We start from the raw sequence: 18,127 nt of genomic DNA on the forward strand, positions 1-18,127 counted from the left end.
GTGTGTACTGTTATTTTATTTCAGCTGGCAGTGGTCATGTGGTTGCTGACATACGTGGGTGCTGTGTTTAATGGCATCACCCTCCTCATCCTTGGTAAGCTCTGATATGCCAAGTCTACTACAACCACAACACTCCTGATTTCTCTGAAAGAACCACTGTCCATACAGTTCACATCCAAAAATAAGAAACAAATAATTAGTCTGTGTGTGGTAATGTTAAAAGTAATGTCAGTAAAGCAAGTCTGGTTTTTCTCTTTTTCTAGCGGACATCCTTCTCTTCAGTGTACCGCCTTTGTATGAGAAGAACAAGGTGAGTCTGTGACACATTTTTAATCATGTTGATACATTCATTAAATACGCTGTATAGGAGTTCTGCCTTGTGAATGAACTGTATTAGGTTAGTGCTGATATTATTGCCACAGTGCTAGCAAAATAACCTTTCCCATGTCAGCACTAATGAATCAGCGTTCATTGTATTGGTATAGCTGTCGCTTTAACTTCGGTCTTCCAGAAAGTTTTGCAGTGGCCTCAAAACCATAACCCACTTTTCACTGTCCCCATAGTGATCTGAAACGCAAGTCTGCAGCATTTTAAATGTGACTTTTCCTCACTTTTATGAAATAAGAGTTTGACATGGTATATAAACATTTTGTTAAAGTTTAAAAAAAAACGGCATTAACTTCAGTCTGTATGGTCCATATATGGAGACTAAGCTGCAAAAAGAGTCTGCTTTGAATTCGTATAATAAGGAGTTATTATAAGGAGTGTTTCAGCTCAGACTGCTTTTTGAATGATGCACAATACAGGGGCAGAGCTTATTTACTTATCAGTCTTAGAGGCACAAGGTTAGAGAGCTTAATACAGTGACAAACAGCCTGTTTTATTATACAAGATAAGAGAGGTTGGAAAATGGTTGGTCATGTAAAATTCATCCCTGTTTCTGTTCATTTAAACAATACATGTTGTAAGTGGACATCAAGGGTGAAGAATTTAAATATAAAAATATATAGGGAATCTGTAACCTAAACTATTTTGGTAGCTCATTAGGGAGACCATTAAACGGTGCAATTGTATTTTTTTTATTTTTTTTTTCTGCAGACCCAGATAGATCACTACATTGAGATTGCACGCACTCAATTTAATACTACGATTGCCAAGTAAGTGCTTCCTTCTTTTTTTTTATGCAAGCATGTGTTAACAAATGAGTCTGTAACCAGAGGCGAGTAGTAACTATTTACATTTTACTTAGATAAAAGTATTTTTTTGATGGATTTGTAAAGGTACAGTTTGGGATGGACTTTGAACTGAAAATACTTTTCATTGCATTCTTTTATTTCTATATCTCTCTATTTTGTGAGGTAATGATTCTAGTTTTATACTTGCATTACCTAGTTACATTTCAGTCATTATAACATGTAATTACTGATTTTGAATGAATGAAAATGAATGCCCTATGAAATGAAAGCCCTATTCAGACAGAATTGGTTTTACAAGAGGAGGTGGGGTAATATAAATTTGACCTGCATTTCTGCATTTTAGTCCCATCCAAATGCATGTCAGTCATTTTTACTGACTCCAGATTCCAGAGCCTTTTACCTTCTAGAAACAAGCTGTAGAAATAACCTGGGTATTCCTGTGCTCAACATGTCAGTAATTTCACAGTACTATATTCTGTATATAGTTTAAGTACTCTTCTTAAGGCACTCAAAGAAGTGTTTACTTGTGTTCTGTCAAACTGATGCATAATGTTACTGTCCTACCTCACATACAACTCGGAGCACAAACATTACAGAGTGATGCTGTTTCCTTTGTATTCTCAAGCTAATGGCACACTGTGTTCAATTAAGATAGGCGGATGGTAAGGATAAACGAAACAATGGCAAAATTAAATGTTTTAACTTTTTCTGCTGTTTAATGGACTAAAGGTGCATTAAGTGAGTAGCCACTTCCACCTCTGTCATTTATGGAAAACTAATCCTGTCTGAATAGAGCAGTGCATATCTGTTATTCAGTACTTCTTGTGATGGTCAGAGTTCCTACATTTCCTGGAACTGCTGTAACACCTAAAAACATGTAGACTAGGTTTCCAGTTATTGAAAACACCTGGAAAATAGGAAAAATACTAAAATGCCCTCAAAGTGTTAGTGAAGTATTGGAAAAGTGTATTTTGGGCTATTAAGCCACTGAAATTGTATATTTTAGTATATTCAATTGGCCATTCATACCTGTTGTAACTTGAAATGCTACAGTGTCACAAGGGCACAGATTAGTGGATGCTGTGTAATCAAGCCTACATTAATATATATATATTAGCCTACATTCTAATATATTAGAACTTGGGATCAAGTGGTGATGAATAGGGAGTGATTTGTATTTAAGTCAGTATACATCACTGTCAGCTAGGGGTCTTTAGAGGTTGTATTGCTGATTTCATTGCTAAGAATGTTGGTAGGTGTGTGTTGGGATCCTACTGGTACTTTTGAACATCTTAAAGTTGTTTTGAGAAAGTTACTTTTTATTATAGTGATTGTCACCAAATTAACAGTACTTGAGTATGGGTTTGGCTACTTTACCCACTTCTGCATGTTACTGGGCATTTAAATGTAACTTTGCAACTAGTAAAGCACAAATTAACTTACGTGACTGCCAACTAATGGGCAGATGTATATAGTCTTGTTTTTTAATTTTTATTTTGCTCCTCCATCAGGCTACAAGAGAAGCTCCCTGGAGCAGTGAAGCGCAGTAAAGCGGAATGATCCCTCTCTGATCCCTTCATGACCACCTCTGGAATCCCTCTATTTCTAGCCTCCACCCCTCCCTGCATCTTCTGTTTTCATCCCTTCTTCCCCTTATCCTTCAGTTTAATCTCCAAATGCATCTCACCAACTATCTGCACTGAACCAGCTAGTCTCTAAAATCTCTGAAGCTTCTCAATATTCGATGTTAACTCTGCAGCTTAACTACGAGCATTAGGGAAGATGCATGGGGCTCCAGAGGCTGGTGACTCAACACAGGAAGTGATGTAATACTGCAACTGGATGCCCATATATGGAGCCCATCTTTGGGCAGGGTGTGTGAACTAGACTGAATCTTTGGCCTGGTTTCAGTGTGTCCAAAGGGGCTATGCTATTAATAAAACAAATATCTATACTTATTAATATATTTCATAGGATGTAAATTGGAAGAGAAAAAAGACGTTTTTAAGTTTAGGCCACCAGGCCTGCTCTGCTCTTGATTCTGGTATTTCATAGCCTTTTTCCCTTCTCACCCCCTCCCTGTTTTTTTTTTTTTTTTTTTTTTTTTTTTTTTTTTTTTTTTTTTTTTTTCCCCCCCACCATAGGACACTTGCTCATGTATTATGAAACTGCAATGCACTGATTGTTACTGGTCTCACACGTACACAGATTGATTGATTTATTATGGTGGGTACACTGCACCAGCCATGGTGATTTGGTCTAGTTTGCTGTCCTGTCTATTTTCTTTTTTTTTTTTTTTTGGCATTTAAATTTTTAATTGTGTATGTATATATTAGTAAGATTACAACAGGCTCTTTGCTGTGAAGAAGTAGTCAGCCTTGCTTTTTATATTTAAAAAAAACAAAAAACAAACATGCCTCTTATTTGTCTCTCGCGTTTGTCTGAGACTCCTGAGTTCACATGTAAACGTGCGTTATTCTGATTATTACTGTTCAGATTATTATTATTATTAGGTCACATGTAGGTGATAGCTGCTCTTGACACACCAGTCTGGCATTGGCATCTTAAGTAATTAGTAATATTCTTAAGCTTGAGTTATCTGTATAGAACCTTCAAAGCATCTGAATGGTAGAAAAGTTGAGGATGACCATGTCGCTCTTATGAAGAGACGGAGCAAGATGTATGGTCAGTGTTGAGGCTGGTGGAGAAAACATTCTCTCATTTTGCTGATCTTGGATCAGCTGCAAGATTTTAAGCGACCTACTTCATGCATACATACACCTGAAAAGGCAAAACTGGTCCTAGATCAGCATTAGGAGAAACATGACCAACGCTATGGGTGATATCTTGTGATAAGTGTTCTAAATTGGTATATTGTAAAGGTTTTTGGTTCCTAATTTAAAGATGCAAGCACACCATTGCAAAAGCTTGAGTGGGCTTTACTAATTGTTTTCATCTGCATTTTGTTTCATGATAAAATGTGCAGACTATACAGTTATGTCTATTTGCATACACTGAAAGGGACTTAAATGTGAGGAATAAAAATGGATGCACGTAGCTTGTGCCTGGTCTGTATTTGGCACTGGATTCTACCTGTCCTTGCTCTAATAAGTATCTGGAAGCGTTAGCGTGTATAGGCTTCAGTATCAAATGTCTACTTGTATTTATTGATATACAAATGGGTAAACTCAGTACCAGATTATAACAATAACTACTGCTAATGCTACTACACAGATGTCTATCAACTGCTGAATGTTTCATTGTAATGTCTATAGAGCATTCCAGCTGACGCATGCAGTCTTGTGTGTTCACACTGGAACTCATTTTAACACAGTCCAAATTTGCCTCACATGGAGCGTTTCATGAAGGGTCAGGTCCACAGGTGAACATGGACTTGAAGGCCAAAACCGAAATGACAGGGATTTTTGTGTTGCTCCGCCCCTTGAAGCTCAACTGTAGTCTTGAATCCTGTGTGTTCAGGATTCAATTTAGTTTTTTTTACATGCGTTTTCTTCTATGCATGCACGCAACAGCGCACTCAGACACGCTCACCAATGTTTGAAAGTATCCTTTGTTTGTACCACCTGTGTCCTTGTGTTGCTGAACTAACATGCGTTATGTTGACTTGTGGGTCATTGGTGTGGTGGTGCTTGAAGAAATAGGATAAGCTCCAGTAGCTAGTTTGAACATTTATTCTATCTTTCCAACACTAAGTTAAAGAAATATTACCTGTTTGTTTTTTTTGTTTTGTTTTGTTTTTTTTTAGATGCAAACCTTTTTCTTCTTTCGTGCTTCGATTAAACACCTGCAGGTTTTTTAACTTCTGTAGTTTAACAGCATGTTGGCTGTCTCCTTTTTTCGCTCATGGGGAGAACGTTGCAGAAGTCATGTTTATCTTTTGGTTTTTGCTTTGGACTCTTGATAACTAGATGTGATAACTAATATCTATGTTCAGTTTGTTAGCCATGAATTAAGTTAATCTGGGAGCTTTGGGGGGAGAAAAAAAGTGGAGGGAGAGGGGGAAAAAAAAATTGTGGTCCCTGTAATGATGTCAAAGTGAAATTAATAAAAATGTTAAAAAGACTTGCTTTGCTTCTGTTTTCCCACTTAATAGCCAGAAATGCCTGTATTTAGTTGGGGGTTTTATTATCACAAGATAAGCAGCCTGCCATGACTTTCAATGTACCATGTAGTCATTTTACTGAAGGTTCACAGTGTAAGGACTGTATGTATCAAGGACTGCAGTTAGTTCAAGGCTGAAAGATCTTTTCTTTTGAGCAGAATGTCATCTTTTGAAACTTGCTCTGTGATGTTTACTCCAGCTCTTACCTGTGGTGTTTTTCCTGATGGTCTTAAGTGAAAACCTCGCAACTTTCCATTGCACTGCTATGCACCACACTTACCACTTAAATATCCTTAACCTGCATTGCTTAAGTATGAATGACTAATTAAGGAGAGTCTTGGAAGAACAGGCTGTCTTTGTTCATTCAGTTTTTCTTTGAACAAGCTGCAATGCCTTTTAACTGCGTTTTGTGGGTTACAGTCAGCAGCCAAGCCTCTAAAATCATGAACTGTGACAGAAGCAAACCCAGATGACACGCATTCCCTGAGACATGGACTCCAGTCCCTTGTTTCAGTTTATGACGCAGCAACACTGTTCTACCCAACTTGCAATGATCTCTTGGAAACCACATACTAGGGCTGCACCATTTACAGTTTATTGTTACAGTAATATTGGCCTTTGCAACATTGTTAACTGTAGAAAGCTGCACTATGCAAATGAGTCCTCTGCCTAATCCCAATGTTTTTTTTGTTTTTTTTACAGTATAGGCCTGGGCGATGTAACGAGTTATCAGTGACTATTGACAAGTAACCTGAAGACAATGCTTCAAAGATTAAATCGCGCCATTTCGGGGGAAAAATAACTGAAAGAGGACTAATTTAAACAACTTTCTAACCAATAATAAATAACATGTACATTTAATGTTCTACTCCCTTTTACTGGAGTTAGGGACTGTGGAATGGCACAGAGCATTGATGAGCTCTTATGATAAGGACAGCATATTAACCACAGTCTCTGCTGTGGGCTTCCCAGAATGTGAGAACATCTGAGGAAAATTTCCAGCGCTTCCCGCATGGCTTAATGTCCCAAACTGATGGCTCAGCGAAGTTGACATAGTTTGACAAAATTATCAAAATATAATACTTAATGTTTTCCCCACAGGTATCTATTAGGGATGTGCATGGGTAATGTTACTGAGTTAACTGTTTAGGTGCCAGTGTTCGAATACTGAAATCACTTGTTCCGTTTCAGCTGCGAAAATACAAACTACCAAGCCAATGGAACAGCGCTTCTGTTTGAACAAGATTGTAATACAGTTGTGCTTCTATTTCTTAGTAAGAAATACACCACTCTGAAACACGAGTGCTTAAACGTGATTGTGTTGCCAAGGATGTATTAAGGAAGTAACTGAGAAGGCAGATGTAGCGCAGCTTAACTGCTAGCTAACTAGGCTAACTAATCTAGCTGATGTTAGCTCAGTCTAGTAACAGTGGAAATATATTTCTCTGACAAACTAACTTGTTGGCACATTGTCCACTGAGGTGAAAAGACCTTGTGTAAGGCAACAAGTCCTCATTAGCATCCAGTCTACAAGTTAGCTATAGTTTTAGCTCACATACTCATCCAATATGAAAACTACTGATTTCCTATGGCTTTTTTTGTTTTAAATAACATTTTTCGAATGTATTTCTCTGCTTACAACTGTCATCTAAAAGAGTAAAGCTCTGGCCTTCAAGCCAAATGTTGTAATGTCTATTCTAGTATCTATAGCTGCTAACTCCAAAGCACCTTTGCTATAAAGATGGAGAGTACCTGAAATATATACAAAGTATGTGCGTGTGGCCTTGGAATCCACTGCTCATGTGTAGCAGTCTGGGGTTTCTCCAGCAGGGGGTGCTTTAGTGTTGCTTTAGTGTGCATTATTTAAAGAGAAAAAAACTGCCACAAACTCCAAGAGAATCTAACTGCAGTATGTGTTTGCAGTAACAACTTTCAAAATGAGAGGTGAAATAGTTTATTACCAAACAATGTTGAGTTACTCAATATTATATTATTTAATATGTGATTTCCATTCAAGAATTTCATGAAATCAGATTACACAAAAAAAAAAAGCTAAAGAGAGCACAGAAAGTAGGTCAAAGCTGCAGCGGCCACATGCATTTGTGTGTGACTGGGGAAAAATACTGTGCTAATTATTTTTAGATATCGCCCAGGCCTAGTGCTGTGAGCATCCTGACCAATCACAGCTCCAGATTAATGTTTCTGTGGGTGGTTTTATGAATTAAAGTATTCATGTAATCCAAAAAACACTGATCTTTTACCATGCCATATTATTGATTTACAAATGGGTTTCTAAAACATTGCAAGGCGTATCACAATATACACCGACCAGCTACTTCATTAAAAGCACCTTGTTTCTATGCTCATTGTCCATTTCATCAGCTCAACTTACTACACAGGTGCACTTTGTTCTACAATTACAAACTGTAGTCCATCTGTTTCTCTGCATACTTTGTTTTAGCCTCTTTTCACCTCTTTTTGTGTGGATGCCCACAGGACCACCACAGAGCAGGTATCAGTGTTAATGTGTGTTGCACTGCTAGGAGTGGATCAGACGCAGCAGTGCTGCAGGAGTTTTAAACACAGTGTTCACTCACTGCCCACTCTATTAGACACTCCTACCTTGTTGGTCCACCTTGTAAATGTAAAGTCAGAGACAATAGCTCATCTTTTGCAGTATAGTTTGTGTTGGTCATCCTCTAGTCCTACATCAGTGGTCACAGGTCACTGTTGGCTGGATCTTTCAGGTTGGTAGACTATTCTCAACCACAGCAGTGACACTGATGTTAAAAACTCTAGCAGCACTGCTGTGTCTGATGAACTCATACCAGCCACCACAACCCAAATAATGCCTCCTCTGTGGTGGTCTTGACCATTAAAGAACAGGATGAAAAGGGGCTAAGAAAGTATGCAGAGAAACAGATGGACTACAGGTTGTAATTGTAGAACTACACAGTGCACCTATATGATAAGTAGAGCTTATAAAATAGACAGTGAGTGAAGAAACAAATAGGTGGTTTTAATGAAATGGCCAGTTGGTGTACCACTCTAATTGCAATGGTAGTATTTTATCCATATAGTGCAGCCCTACCATGTAAGGTAGTATTTCAACATAAATTTCATTAGACTTCTGTGTTTTGATTACGAGTGTATAAGATGGTACAATAAAACGGTTGTGAAAAGCATGAACCACTCTAGATGTTCATGCTTCAGAACGGTCCCTCTGGCACCCGTACCCAGTGCTTTCTTAAGTGCAGAATGTGCGACCCACTGCAATTCCCCCATGCAAAATGATCCCTCCAGCACAGTAACTCCTGTAATCTGCAGCAATAACAGTCTTGCCAAAGACTGCACTTTACAAACAAGGATGCATAAAAAGGTGCTTAGGAAAATAAAGACCTTCACTCAATTCAGCCCGTTGATTCATCTGCAGGAAGCACTTTTAAAATTACTAATCTTAAAGGTGATTAGGCTTGCAGGACATGCACTGCCTCTTGTGTTTAATTGGTGGTCATTGCTTGCAAATGACCTTTTATAGAGAATTTTGCCATGAAATCATTTGAGAGAAAAAAAGTGCAAAGTAAGTTTTAAAAACTTACACCCAGCCCCTAAATTACAAAAAAAAAAAAAAGCTGTGGATTTTTTTGGCTTGTTCCAATAATCAACTTCCTGAGCGAAATTAAACATGCCACACCCCACTACTGTTCAGTTAAGTGCTGTAACAGCCAGTCTGTTCGACTTTAGCTTTAGCATGTGCTCCATGGCCATGATCCGAGGCTGAGAAACAGTCGTCGGAGTGGACAAAGTGCAGGGCAGTCTGGTTGTAACTCTGCAGGGCCTGCTGCTTCTCTTCAGGGCTGTAGTCCAGAGAGCGAGGATGTACCTGCTGAATGTGTCTCTTGATTGTGCTGACCTTAAGCGTGGCCAGTGTGGCCCCACACACCATACAGATCAGCCCGTGTCTTCTGCAGTCATAGTCCATGAGATACTCCATTCGCCAGCGCACCTGGTAGTTGCGCCGCTGGTCCTTACCCGGGTAGTGTGTGTGTCTGTGTGGTGTAGATGGCGTGGTCTTCCTGTCCCCATCCTCTGTCTTGATGGCACTCTGCTTGGCAGGTTTTACGGACAATGTCTGTGTGCTTACATGCGCAGGTTCGGCAGTGGTATCACCAGGGATGACTTTTTTTCCAAATGACAAAGAGAGACAAAGTTCTTCTTAAAATTAAAGATTAAAAAAAAAGACAATATTTAATATTTTGTTTACAACTGCTTTGTACAACATGATACACTGTATTTACAGATTAACCACCATCTACATATCTTTTTAAATGTGGGTGGTCCATCAGCCAAGACACGTTTGATGTCCAAAGTTTTAAACTTAAGCTACAAGGCTAATGTAGTTAAAGCCGTGTAGCCAAAATAGTAGTAGCAGTAATCTTAAAGGGCTAAGAAAGGGCATAAAGAAACTAAGATGCAAAAACAATTTTTGCGATGTCAAAAGAACCAGCACACTTAAATACATCTGTCTTTTCAGAGCACAGAGGTTTAGCCCCACCCACTCACACTGAAGTTATATAGGGTGCTTGGCCCATTTTTATTTTGAATGAAACACAACAGGAGCGGTGTCTTGCCAGTTTTGGTAATCCTTTAGGCATGCATTTTGCACAATATTAATTGGCTGGATATATGCTTCCATGACTTGTTAGCTATATTGGCCTCCTAACTCCAGTGCAAATCCAAAGAAGTACATTTTGAACACTTTGAACAGGTCATGGCTGGCTGACGACATTTAGGCTAAGGAGAAAATTATGGAATGTACATTTTTGCTCAATAATCCTTTTGTAGTCTTATGAATTCCAGTTAAAGAAGTTCACTGCTGCAACCTTAACTAGTGTGTGTGTATTTACCTTGTTCTGGCTGCATGTCTGGCTCCTCTGTGTCTCCATCCCCTGTCCAGGCGCTGGCTATATCTTGTCTCTCTCTCCGGCTGAGATTGATGGTCTCAGGGTGGCGCTCCTGGATGTGCCTGCGGAAGCCGCTGACTCTAGCTACTGGCAGCTGCTCAGAGCACACCATGCAGTAGCAGCCCGGACTGCCTGGAGGCCCGAGTGCAACCAGGTAGTCCAAACGCAGACGCCAGGGGCACCCGTTCTTCAGCCTCCTGTTAGGGAATTGGTGTGGTAGGGTGCTTGGGTTTTGAGCAGCCCCTGGTGGCTCATCCTTACCCCCTGCATGCGGCTCAGAGCTGTCCTGCAGAGGATCCACGTCTGGGAAGAACTGTACTGAGCTGTCGGCTTTGGTGTCTGGCTCTGATTTGAAATAGTCTCTTGAAGAATCTGATTCTGTGAATGACAGAGAAAAGTTAACACAGTGGGGCCTTCCATATCTTGAATCACAAACAAGTGTTAAAGGACAAGTATACTACATATGGTTTTATTGCCATACTGCAGACTAATGTGGCTTCATCCTTTGTATTCTGTGCTGTAGCTCTTCTAGTCTTCCATTGCAGTTCTGAGCAAACATCACAGGTCAGCCAAAGAAATTAATTAAAGCTATTTATCTAGGCAATAATTCTGTTTGTGTTGCAGAAACACTACATAACATTAAAATAAATATACATAAATATATGTAAACAATTCAGAAAAACATACCACAGTAATTTGTTGAAAAACTGCCCTGGTATAACTGAATAAAGTATCAATTAGCTAAACCAGGAACTGAATGAACTACAAATACAGAATTTCCTTGAGTACAGGTTAAAAAATTATACTGTACTTTGCAAAGAAATAACTGCTTCCAGATAAATAGCTTCAAACGTCATTTTCTCAGGTGGCCTAAGACTTTTGCATAGTACTAAAAATCTGCTCTTTCTGATTCCTCCACTAAATCTGGCCACATTTTATTCTCAGTCTTCAACTTAACTAAACCCTCTTCACTTTCTTCCTCTATTCCAACCCACATCTATATCTTGTACTAACTGTGGCATGTCTATATTCCCCTGTCCATTTCTTCAAAATAACGAATTATTTCCCAAATTCTGTTTTCTTTTTTTATCCCGCATTCTTCTCTCTAGCTCTGTTTTTGACGCTCACCATGGGTTTGGGCCCAGGTCTGCAGAATGCAGTGCTTTTCCTCTGCGCTGTACACCAGTGAGTCTGGGTGCAGCTCTAGCACATGGCTCTTGATGTGGTCCAGATGCAGTGAGGGCAGCGGGCAGCTGCACACCATGCAGACCAGACGACCTGCTTCTGCCTGGTACTCCATCAGGAACTCCTGCCGGAACCAGGCATGCAGGGAGTCATTCAGGTAGCGCTCCAGCATCTGTGCAGATGGACCCTGAGGCTCTGGGACTGATGAAGCTGATGGAGAGGCACTCGCTTTGGTGACTCTAGGCTGAGGCTGACGCTTACTTGTCACAGCACTGTTAGGCTTGCCTGGGGGGTGGACAAAGAAAAGATCAGAAACACTGGTAGACTACAACTGTAAATCTATGAGCTGAGTAAGAAATATCTTGACACAAAACAAAGGTTTCCAACACTGGTCCTGGAGCAACATCAGAAATGAACAAGGACTCACTGAAAGCTTAAAAAATACTGAGAAGTTTAAATATAAGGGAAAATGCCTGGGATGTACGATCTTATCCTGGAGCCTGGATGATCAGCTTTTGAACCCTGCGTCTGAATCTCAAATAGCTCCGTATTCCTAAATAGTGCACTATGTAAGTTATAAAATGTTGGTTTCTATGCCTGAATAGTCCAATAGGAAACTGTGCACACATGGCTGAATCTCAAATTGCTCTTTGTTAGGTATTTCATGCACTATTTGGATGCAGGAGCCATTATTTAAACCCCATGTAGTGCACTATGTTGGCAGTATTCAGCCTAAGACTAACTGATTAAACAAAAAGAATCTGGTATGCTTCTGCTTGTTTAGAATGAAAACCTGCAACAACACTGGCCCTTTGCTGATAAGCCTGAATACCTTTGATGTAAGTAAAACAAACAACACACTGTTCTGTTTCTAGTATCAGCCCATTCATGCTGCTATTATAAGGAGGATTTAAAGCACAGACTGCTTTTTAAATAAAGCACAATACTGGGCTGCCAGTCAGATCTGAAACATTGAGCACTTGGTGATTAAAAGGCCTAGACTCATCGGGGTGAATGGGCCTACTGAACAACATGAGAACAGCCAACACCTGAAACCAGGAGCACATTAATCTGTTGTGAAAATGGAAGATGAACTGGCTCAATATGCCCTCATGAAAGGTCAAAATAATCAAATTCTAGGGATAAAAATTTATTTCTGACTGTGCCCTGCAGCTCCTGTCCTGCACACGTTAATGTTTCCCTGCGCTAAGACATCCACTTAAACTCAACAAGGGCTTGTTAATTAGCTAATTAGTTGAATCAAGTGTGCTACCGAAGGGAAGCACCAGGGAACCAGGATTAGGAACCACTGCATCAGATAACACAAAAATGGGAAAAATCCTAAAACTGCACCGGCACCCCCCCACACGTACACACTGATATATTGTATGCAACCTCTATAAGATCATGAATTATTAATGCAAAAAGTATGTCGCTTCACAATGAGACTGATATGCCTTGGAAAATCTGAAAAACACACTGGCGAACTCTTGACATGATATGAAAGGATTCATTCCAAAATATCTACTAATAACAGTTTGAATCAGTTTGAAAAATATTGTACTAACACATCATGGATTGTCAAAAGCACATATTGTTTCTCTAATAAAGGTGGTGTTAATTAAAACTAAAGAACTGACATTCCTTGTATGTGTAAAGAATACTTCCAATAATGTATATCATAAAAATTTAATTAATAGACGTGGTGTTTAATGTGTTTTGAAAGGAAAGCCTGGCCTTAGTGTAATAAATAAATATAAAGATAAAGAGTGCTGTGAACAAACTGAGCAGAAATAATCACAATTTGAAAAACTGGGATTGGTAAAAGGACTCATCTGCAATATCAGTACTGCAAAGTAAGATGTTGCGATAACAATTACCAACAATGACAATTAATGCCTCCCACACCTGTAGAGCGCTTTGCACAGTCAAGCGTCTCCTCTGGTTCTGTAGCGATGGCTGGGTCTGAGCAGAAAGGTTTCTGGCTGTTCTCCAGGTTCAGATGGCTCTCCCAGCCTGAACGGATCACCTCCTTATCGGACGCGCTCCACAGCAACGAGTCGGGATGCTTCTGCCTAATATGCCTCTTAATGGTGCTCAGTTTTAGCGTAGCCAGTGAACTCCCACACACCATGCAGATCATACCATGCCTTCTTGGATCAAAATCCATCAAATACTCGCTCCGCCAGTACTCATGGTAGTAGCGGCGGTGGTCCCGGCCGGGAATGCGGCTGAGGCCAGGACGTGAGGCCCGCACAGGTTTAGCCGGAGTGGCTTTCTGTCCAGATGGCCCCGGGATGGGGGACAGGAGGAAGGGGGAGTTGGGGCTTTCAGAGATGCTCCAGTAGCTTGTGCCAGGAGAACGGACAGGAGTGACCAGACCATCATCTCCAATGTGTCCATTGGTCATGTCATATTCACCTGAAAAATACAATAACAAATCTGCATCAAACCCCAGTCTTATTTTCTCATTTTTTTTACAGGTCATCAGAATCCTGATAACAGGCTCTTTTACATTTATCTGCACTCTTATTATGGATTAAAGAAAATATTTATCCATTGTTGTGCTGAACCATGTTTTCACCCTAATCATATGTGTTTGAAAAGTCTTTAATTTGTTTTGCCTACAGAGATTTGGCCTTTCTCGTGATGGAAGTGAACTGGGATTTAGGCAACAGCTTGCAGTGATGAACTTTCTTGCCTAAAACTGAGCATGCATATCACCAGGATTCTTCTTGTACTCATTCACTGATTACTCACAGGGCAGAATTCATTTGGTGACCAAGTAAGCAGCTGTCTGCAGAGTTTACTGCCTCTAAAAGCTATATCACAGAAAGTTTGAACATGTACTGGTTACAAATACACTGACTGATGCTTGAGAAAGTTTTTAAAAATCCATTTAGGATAGAGAGGTACATGCAGGGAGTTGTAAGTCAAAAAAGTACCTAATAAACTCTTTTTTCAGATTTACCACTATTTTGTCATTATCAACATTTCAAAGATAAGCTCTGGTCATTTTGGACAATAAATAAAATGGGTATATTTGCATTGCAGGCAATACACCCCCTGGTCCCGATCACCATCATTGTAAATAAAATCTTGGGTCAGATTCTCTACAGTGAACTACTGCACATCAAACAACTCTTGACAATTGAATTTTGCAGAACTTTAGAAAAACTGTTGTAATTCACCTTTAAACAGTACTTGCTGTACTTATAAGCAGAATAAAGTAGAGCACATTCTTTTCCTAAAAGTCTCAGAGTCACGTTACAGCCACTGCTTTGGGGAGACTGGATTTACGTCACAGGAACTGTAGCTCAGGGGTCATAGATTCCTGCAGGGCCACAGTCCAGCCCAGTTTCGAGATTTCCCCACTCAAACAAATCAGTCAAATGGTGTGTTTGAGCAGGGAAATCACCTCACTGTGGTGAACTCTGGCCCTCCAGCTCTGAAACTGACGACCTTTGCTGTAAGCCAACAGGCCTTCAGCTCCTGGTCCGGGAATGCTTCTGTTCAGCAATACTGAGGTGATTTCTAGCTATAACGCATCCACTTCAACTCAGGAAGGCCTTGCTACTTGTTAATTAGCTATCAGGTTGAATCAGTTGTAACTGGTTTAATATGAACTCTCCCTTATAAATATGTTATTAATAACAATGACACTCTCAAATACTGTCAGAGCTAATGATACTCTGAGAACGTGTTTTGATGTGAGTGCTGCATGTGACACTTATAAATTTGCTATTTTTTCCATCTTGTATTTGCTTATTTGTTTTAGACTGACCTTATTCTAGACTTGAAAAGAATGATTGTTTAAAAAAATCTCTTACTCTTTGATAACCCTTTATTTAGCCCTGATGAGCACTTTATAATAAACGTGATCGCAATAACAGCTAAATCATATATACACAGAATCATTTGTATCATTTGTTTGTACTCACCAATCTGTGTAATTATATATCTATATTAACAAGCTTGACCTTTCAACACAATGAGAAATTCTGTGAATCTGTTGCTTTTGTTAAGGTTTTAAAGTATATTTAATTCCCAGCTTGTGTTCTTTTGTCTTCATTATTGTGTTTTTGCCCTTTTGTTCCCAACATGTAACTGTTGAGCTCTATTGTAATGCATGGCTCAGTGACGTAACTACTAGGGGAAGCAGACAGGATAATCGCACTGGGGCCCATGGGCAAGGGGGCCCACTGCAAGCAGTGCCTTTAAATCTTTACTGGGCCCCTGACATAGATACTGACACAACTGTTCATGACTTAAGAAAGATCCAATTCTTAACATACTTCACCAGTTACCTTCCGTCAACACACTTCCATCAACACACCTGACGTCTGTTTATCTCCCTCTTAGTCACCATGCATCTCACAACCTTTACAAACTGCAACATGATATAATCATCATTTACATTTCTAAAATAACATAAAACGCTAAAATACAACGAGCAAATTACATCAGCTTTATTATTCATTATAAGTATTTTTCTCTGGGCTGGACCACAATTTTTTCTGCACTAATCCTACACTCTTAAAAACATGGTTCTTTAGTAAAAAGAATGGGAAACCACGCTTTCACGTTCTTTGCATGTTAAAACGGATCTTCAGCTTGATGGAGAACTGGGTGTACATGGTTCTATATGGAACCTTTTTGAAAATGGTTCTATACAGCATCAAAAAGGGTCCTGCAACTGTTATGATGTCAAACTTGTAGCAGTAGAGGAACCCTTTTTGGTGCTATATAGAACCATTTTCAAAAAGCTTCTACACATAATCATATACAAGACATTCTTCATCGATCTGAAGAATGTTTTCGCCATGCAATAAACAGAACCATACCCGGCACTAAAGAACCATCTTTTTTAAGAGGGTAGTTATGCCACTGTTACGGCCTGACACAATGTGAGAAAGCTGAATCGGTTTTATTAGAGCAGGGAAAACACCAAAATATGCAGGGATTTGCTGCATAATTTAAACCCAACATCTATGCCCCTTGGCTCTCATCCTATTGGTCAGTTTTGACTTTGGGAACAAGTGATCCGGCTCACTGAGAAATCCAGTTTGTGAAATACGGCTCAGTGGTGGTTTACTCCAGGACCAGGGTTGGGCCCCACTGCAGTGGAGGAACCTTTTATTCTCCATAGGGCCACATGTGCGGCGTGCGGCCGCTGGGGGGCGCTGCGCCTCGCGGCAGCAGCAGCATGGCACTTCGCCTTTGTTTATAGTGGAGCCCGTGAAGCGAGGGGCCATGCTACCGCTGCCTGCTGCTATTGTTCCTCATACGGATTAACGCCGCACACGGACCGCTCCTCGACGGCCAAGGTTCAAACCGTAGGCATACATGTGTATAAATACTTGTTGTTCTTGTTTCTTTTTATTATTATGACATGAGCACAGCCGTCTTTACCTGCCGAGGGCTCTCCCGGTGGTGTCGCCTCCCCTTCCACAGCGCTTATTATTAATGAGAGAGGCTGTGTGAGGGGCTGCGTGTGCTGGGGCTCCGGCTCCTTGGGCTCTTTCTCCTCCTCCATGCCCGTCTCAGCGTTGATCCAGCGCGGCCGTTCCGCCGCTCCGCCTGCGCGGGAGGGAGGCTGTCACGAGCGGGCTGACTCGCAGAAGCAGGCGGCGAACGGTTGTGAAAGCACGAGGAAGCCGCCTTCACCCATATTAACTACATTGGTGTGCGTGTGTGAGGTTGGCGTGCGCCGCGCTGCTCGCCTCACCCTCAGCGCTGTGGCGGCCTCAACAACTTCAGCTAACTTTTACGTGTCGACGCGAGTTTCTGAGTCGCTCTCCGCGCCTGTCGAAGTCTTTCACAGGAAGCTTTTGTCAAATGTTGGTGAGGTCCGGGCGGCCTCCTGTGCGGGGGTTTCAGCCTCTGCCTGTCTTCAGGGTGGGGAGCCGAGCTTGGGGCCCCTGGGGCTCCTTAAGGGGCTCCTGGGTAAATTTAAAGAGACAGTAGCGGCTCCGTCTGGGGCCAGTCCGCTCGTGCCTGATCTCATTTAGACCCAGTGCGCCTTCAGCCGACGCAGAGCAGCGCCGAAAACGTTACGACCACAGCGGAAAACGCGCGGCGCGGCATTTTAAACGAGACATTGTATTGATTTGCGCTAAACAATCGGCACGTCCGCCTGTTTCAGCGCTACAGGATGACCTGTCGTTTACATGATGTTTTAGGGCTCGCAGGCTGGACAGAAGAGGTGAAAGTATAAAATCACAGTGCTGAGATATTTTCACGACCCTCAGTATGTGTGTTTTCTGAGGACTGATGCGTTGGATTAGACAGAAGAGAGCCATCAAGAGCTAATCTAAATAAAATAAATAAACAAAACAAATAAATAAATACTGTCCAAATTCGGAAAGCAGTTATTTTATTAATTATTTTAATTCATTTTTTTGCGTCCTCTGCGGCACCAAACTCAGTTAAATCAAGTGATTTTGCTCATTTTGCCGTGAAACGTGCAGTTAACCAGGGCTCTTTAACTGCTGACGACATCCAAGCAAGAGGATGTGCTCAGAGTGACGTCAGCGTGACGCAATTTTACAGTAAACCTGCGCAAAGAAATGCGCTTTTCAGCTTTTCCGAAGGTGTGAAATTGAGCGTATTTTGGCAAAATGGATGCGAGAGAAACGCACAAACCGCATTTGTTCACA

General features: G+C 40.8%; 2 protein-coding genes across 6 annotated transcripts in view; one reads left to right on the forward strand and one right to left on the reverse strand.

Annotated features, from left to right (window-relative positions):
• rtn3 (reticulon 3) overlaps positions 1–5,277 on the forward strand; it is a 22,130-nt gene extending 16,853 nt beyond the window's left edge. For 2 of the 3 annotated variants that reach the window (XM_017719952.2, XM_017719951.2), the window contains 4 exons: positions 25–94; positions 264–310; positions 1,099–1,157; positions 2,708–4,271. In XM_017719952.2, coding sequence (XP_017575441.1) covers positions 25–94; positions 264–310; positions 1,099–1,157; positions 2,708–2,756 — 225 coding nt within the window. In that variant the 3' untranslated portion in view covers positions 2,757–4,271. Of the gene's footprint in view, positions 1–24; positions 95–263; positions 311–1,098; positions 1,158–2,707 lie in introns of all 3 variants that reach the window. The other variant, XM_017719950.2, reaches the window with a different exon arrangement.
• Positions 5,066–18,031, reverse strand: si:dkey-106g10.7 (uncharacterized protein C11orf95 homolog). 3 transcript variants are annotated; one of them, XM_017719959.2, is made up of 5 exons: positions 16,881–18,031; positions 13,377–13,889; positions 11,412–11,753; positions 10,227–10,661; positions 5,066–9,498 (listed from the first exon to the last, which is right to left on the reverse strand). In XM_017719959.2, the coding sequence occupies exons 1-5, from the start codon at positions 17,002–17,004 to the stop codon at positions 9,029–9,031; spliced, it is 1,884 nt and encodes a 627-aa protein (XP_017575448.1). In that variant the 5' UTR covers positions 17,005–18,031; the 3' UTR covers positions 5,066–9,028. The 3 variants fall into 3 exon arrangements, with proteins under 3 accessions (XP_017575448.1, XP_017575447.1, XP_037391593.1); XM_017719958.2 differs by having other exon boundaries at positions 5,066–9,531; XM_037535696.1 differs by having other exon boundaries at positions 5,066–9,534.
• Positions 18,032–18,127: the final 96 nt, after the last annotated feature.

This window comes from Pygocentrus nattereri, chromosome 2 (assembly GCF_015220715.1).
Source record: "Pygocentrus nattereri isolate fPygNat1 chromosome 2, fPygNat1.pri, whole genome shotgun sequence".
In the NCBI taxonomy this organism is placed as follows: Eukaryota; Metazoa; Chordata; class Actinopteri; order Characiformes; family Serrasalmidae; genus Pygocentrus; species Pygocentrus nattereri.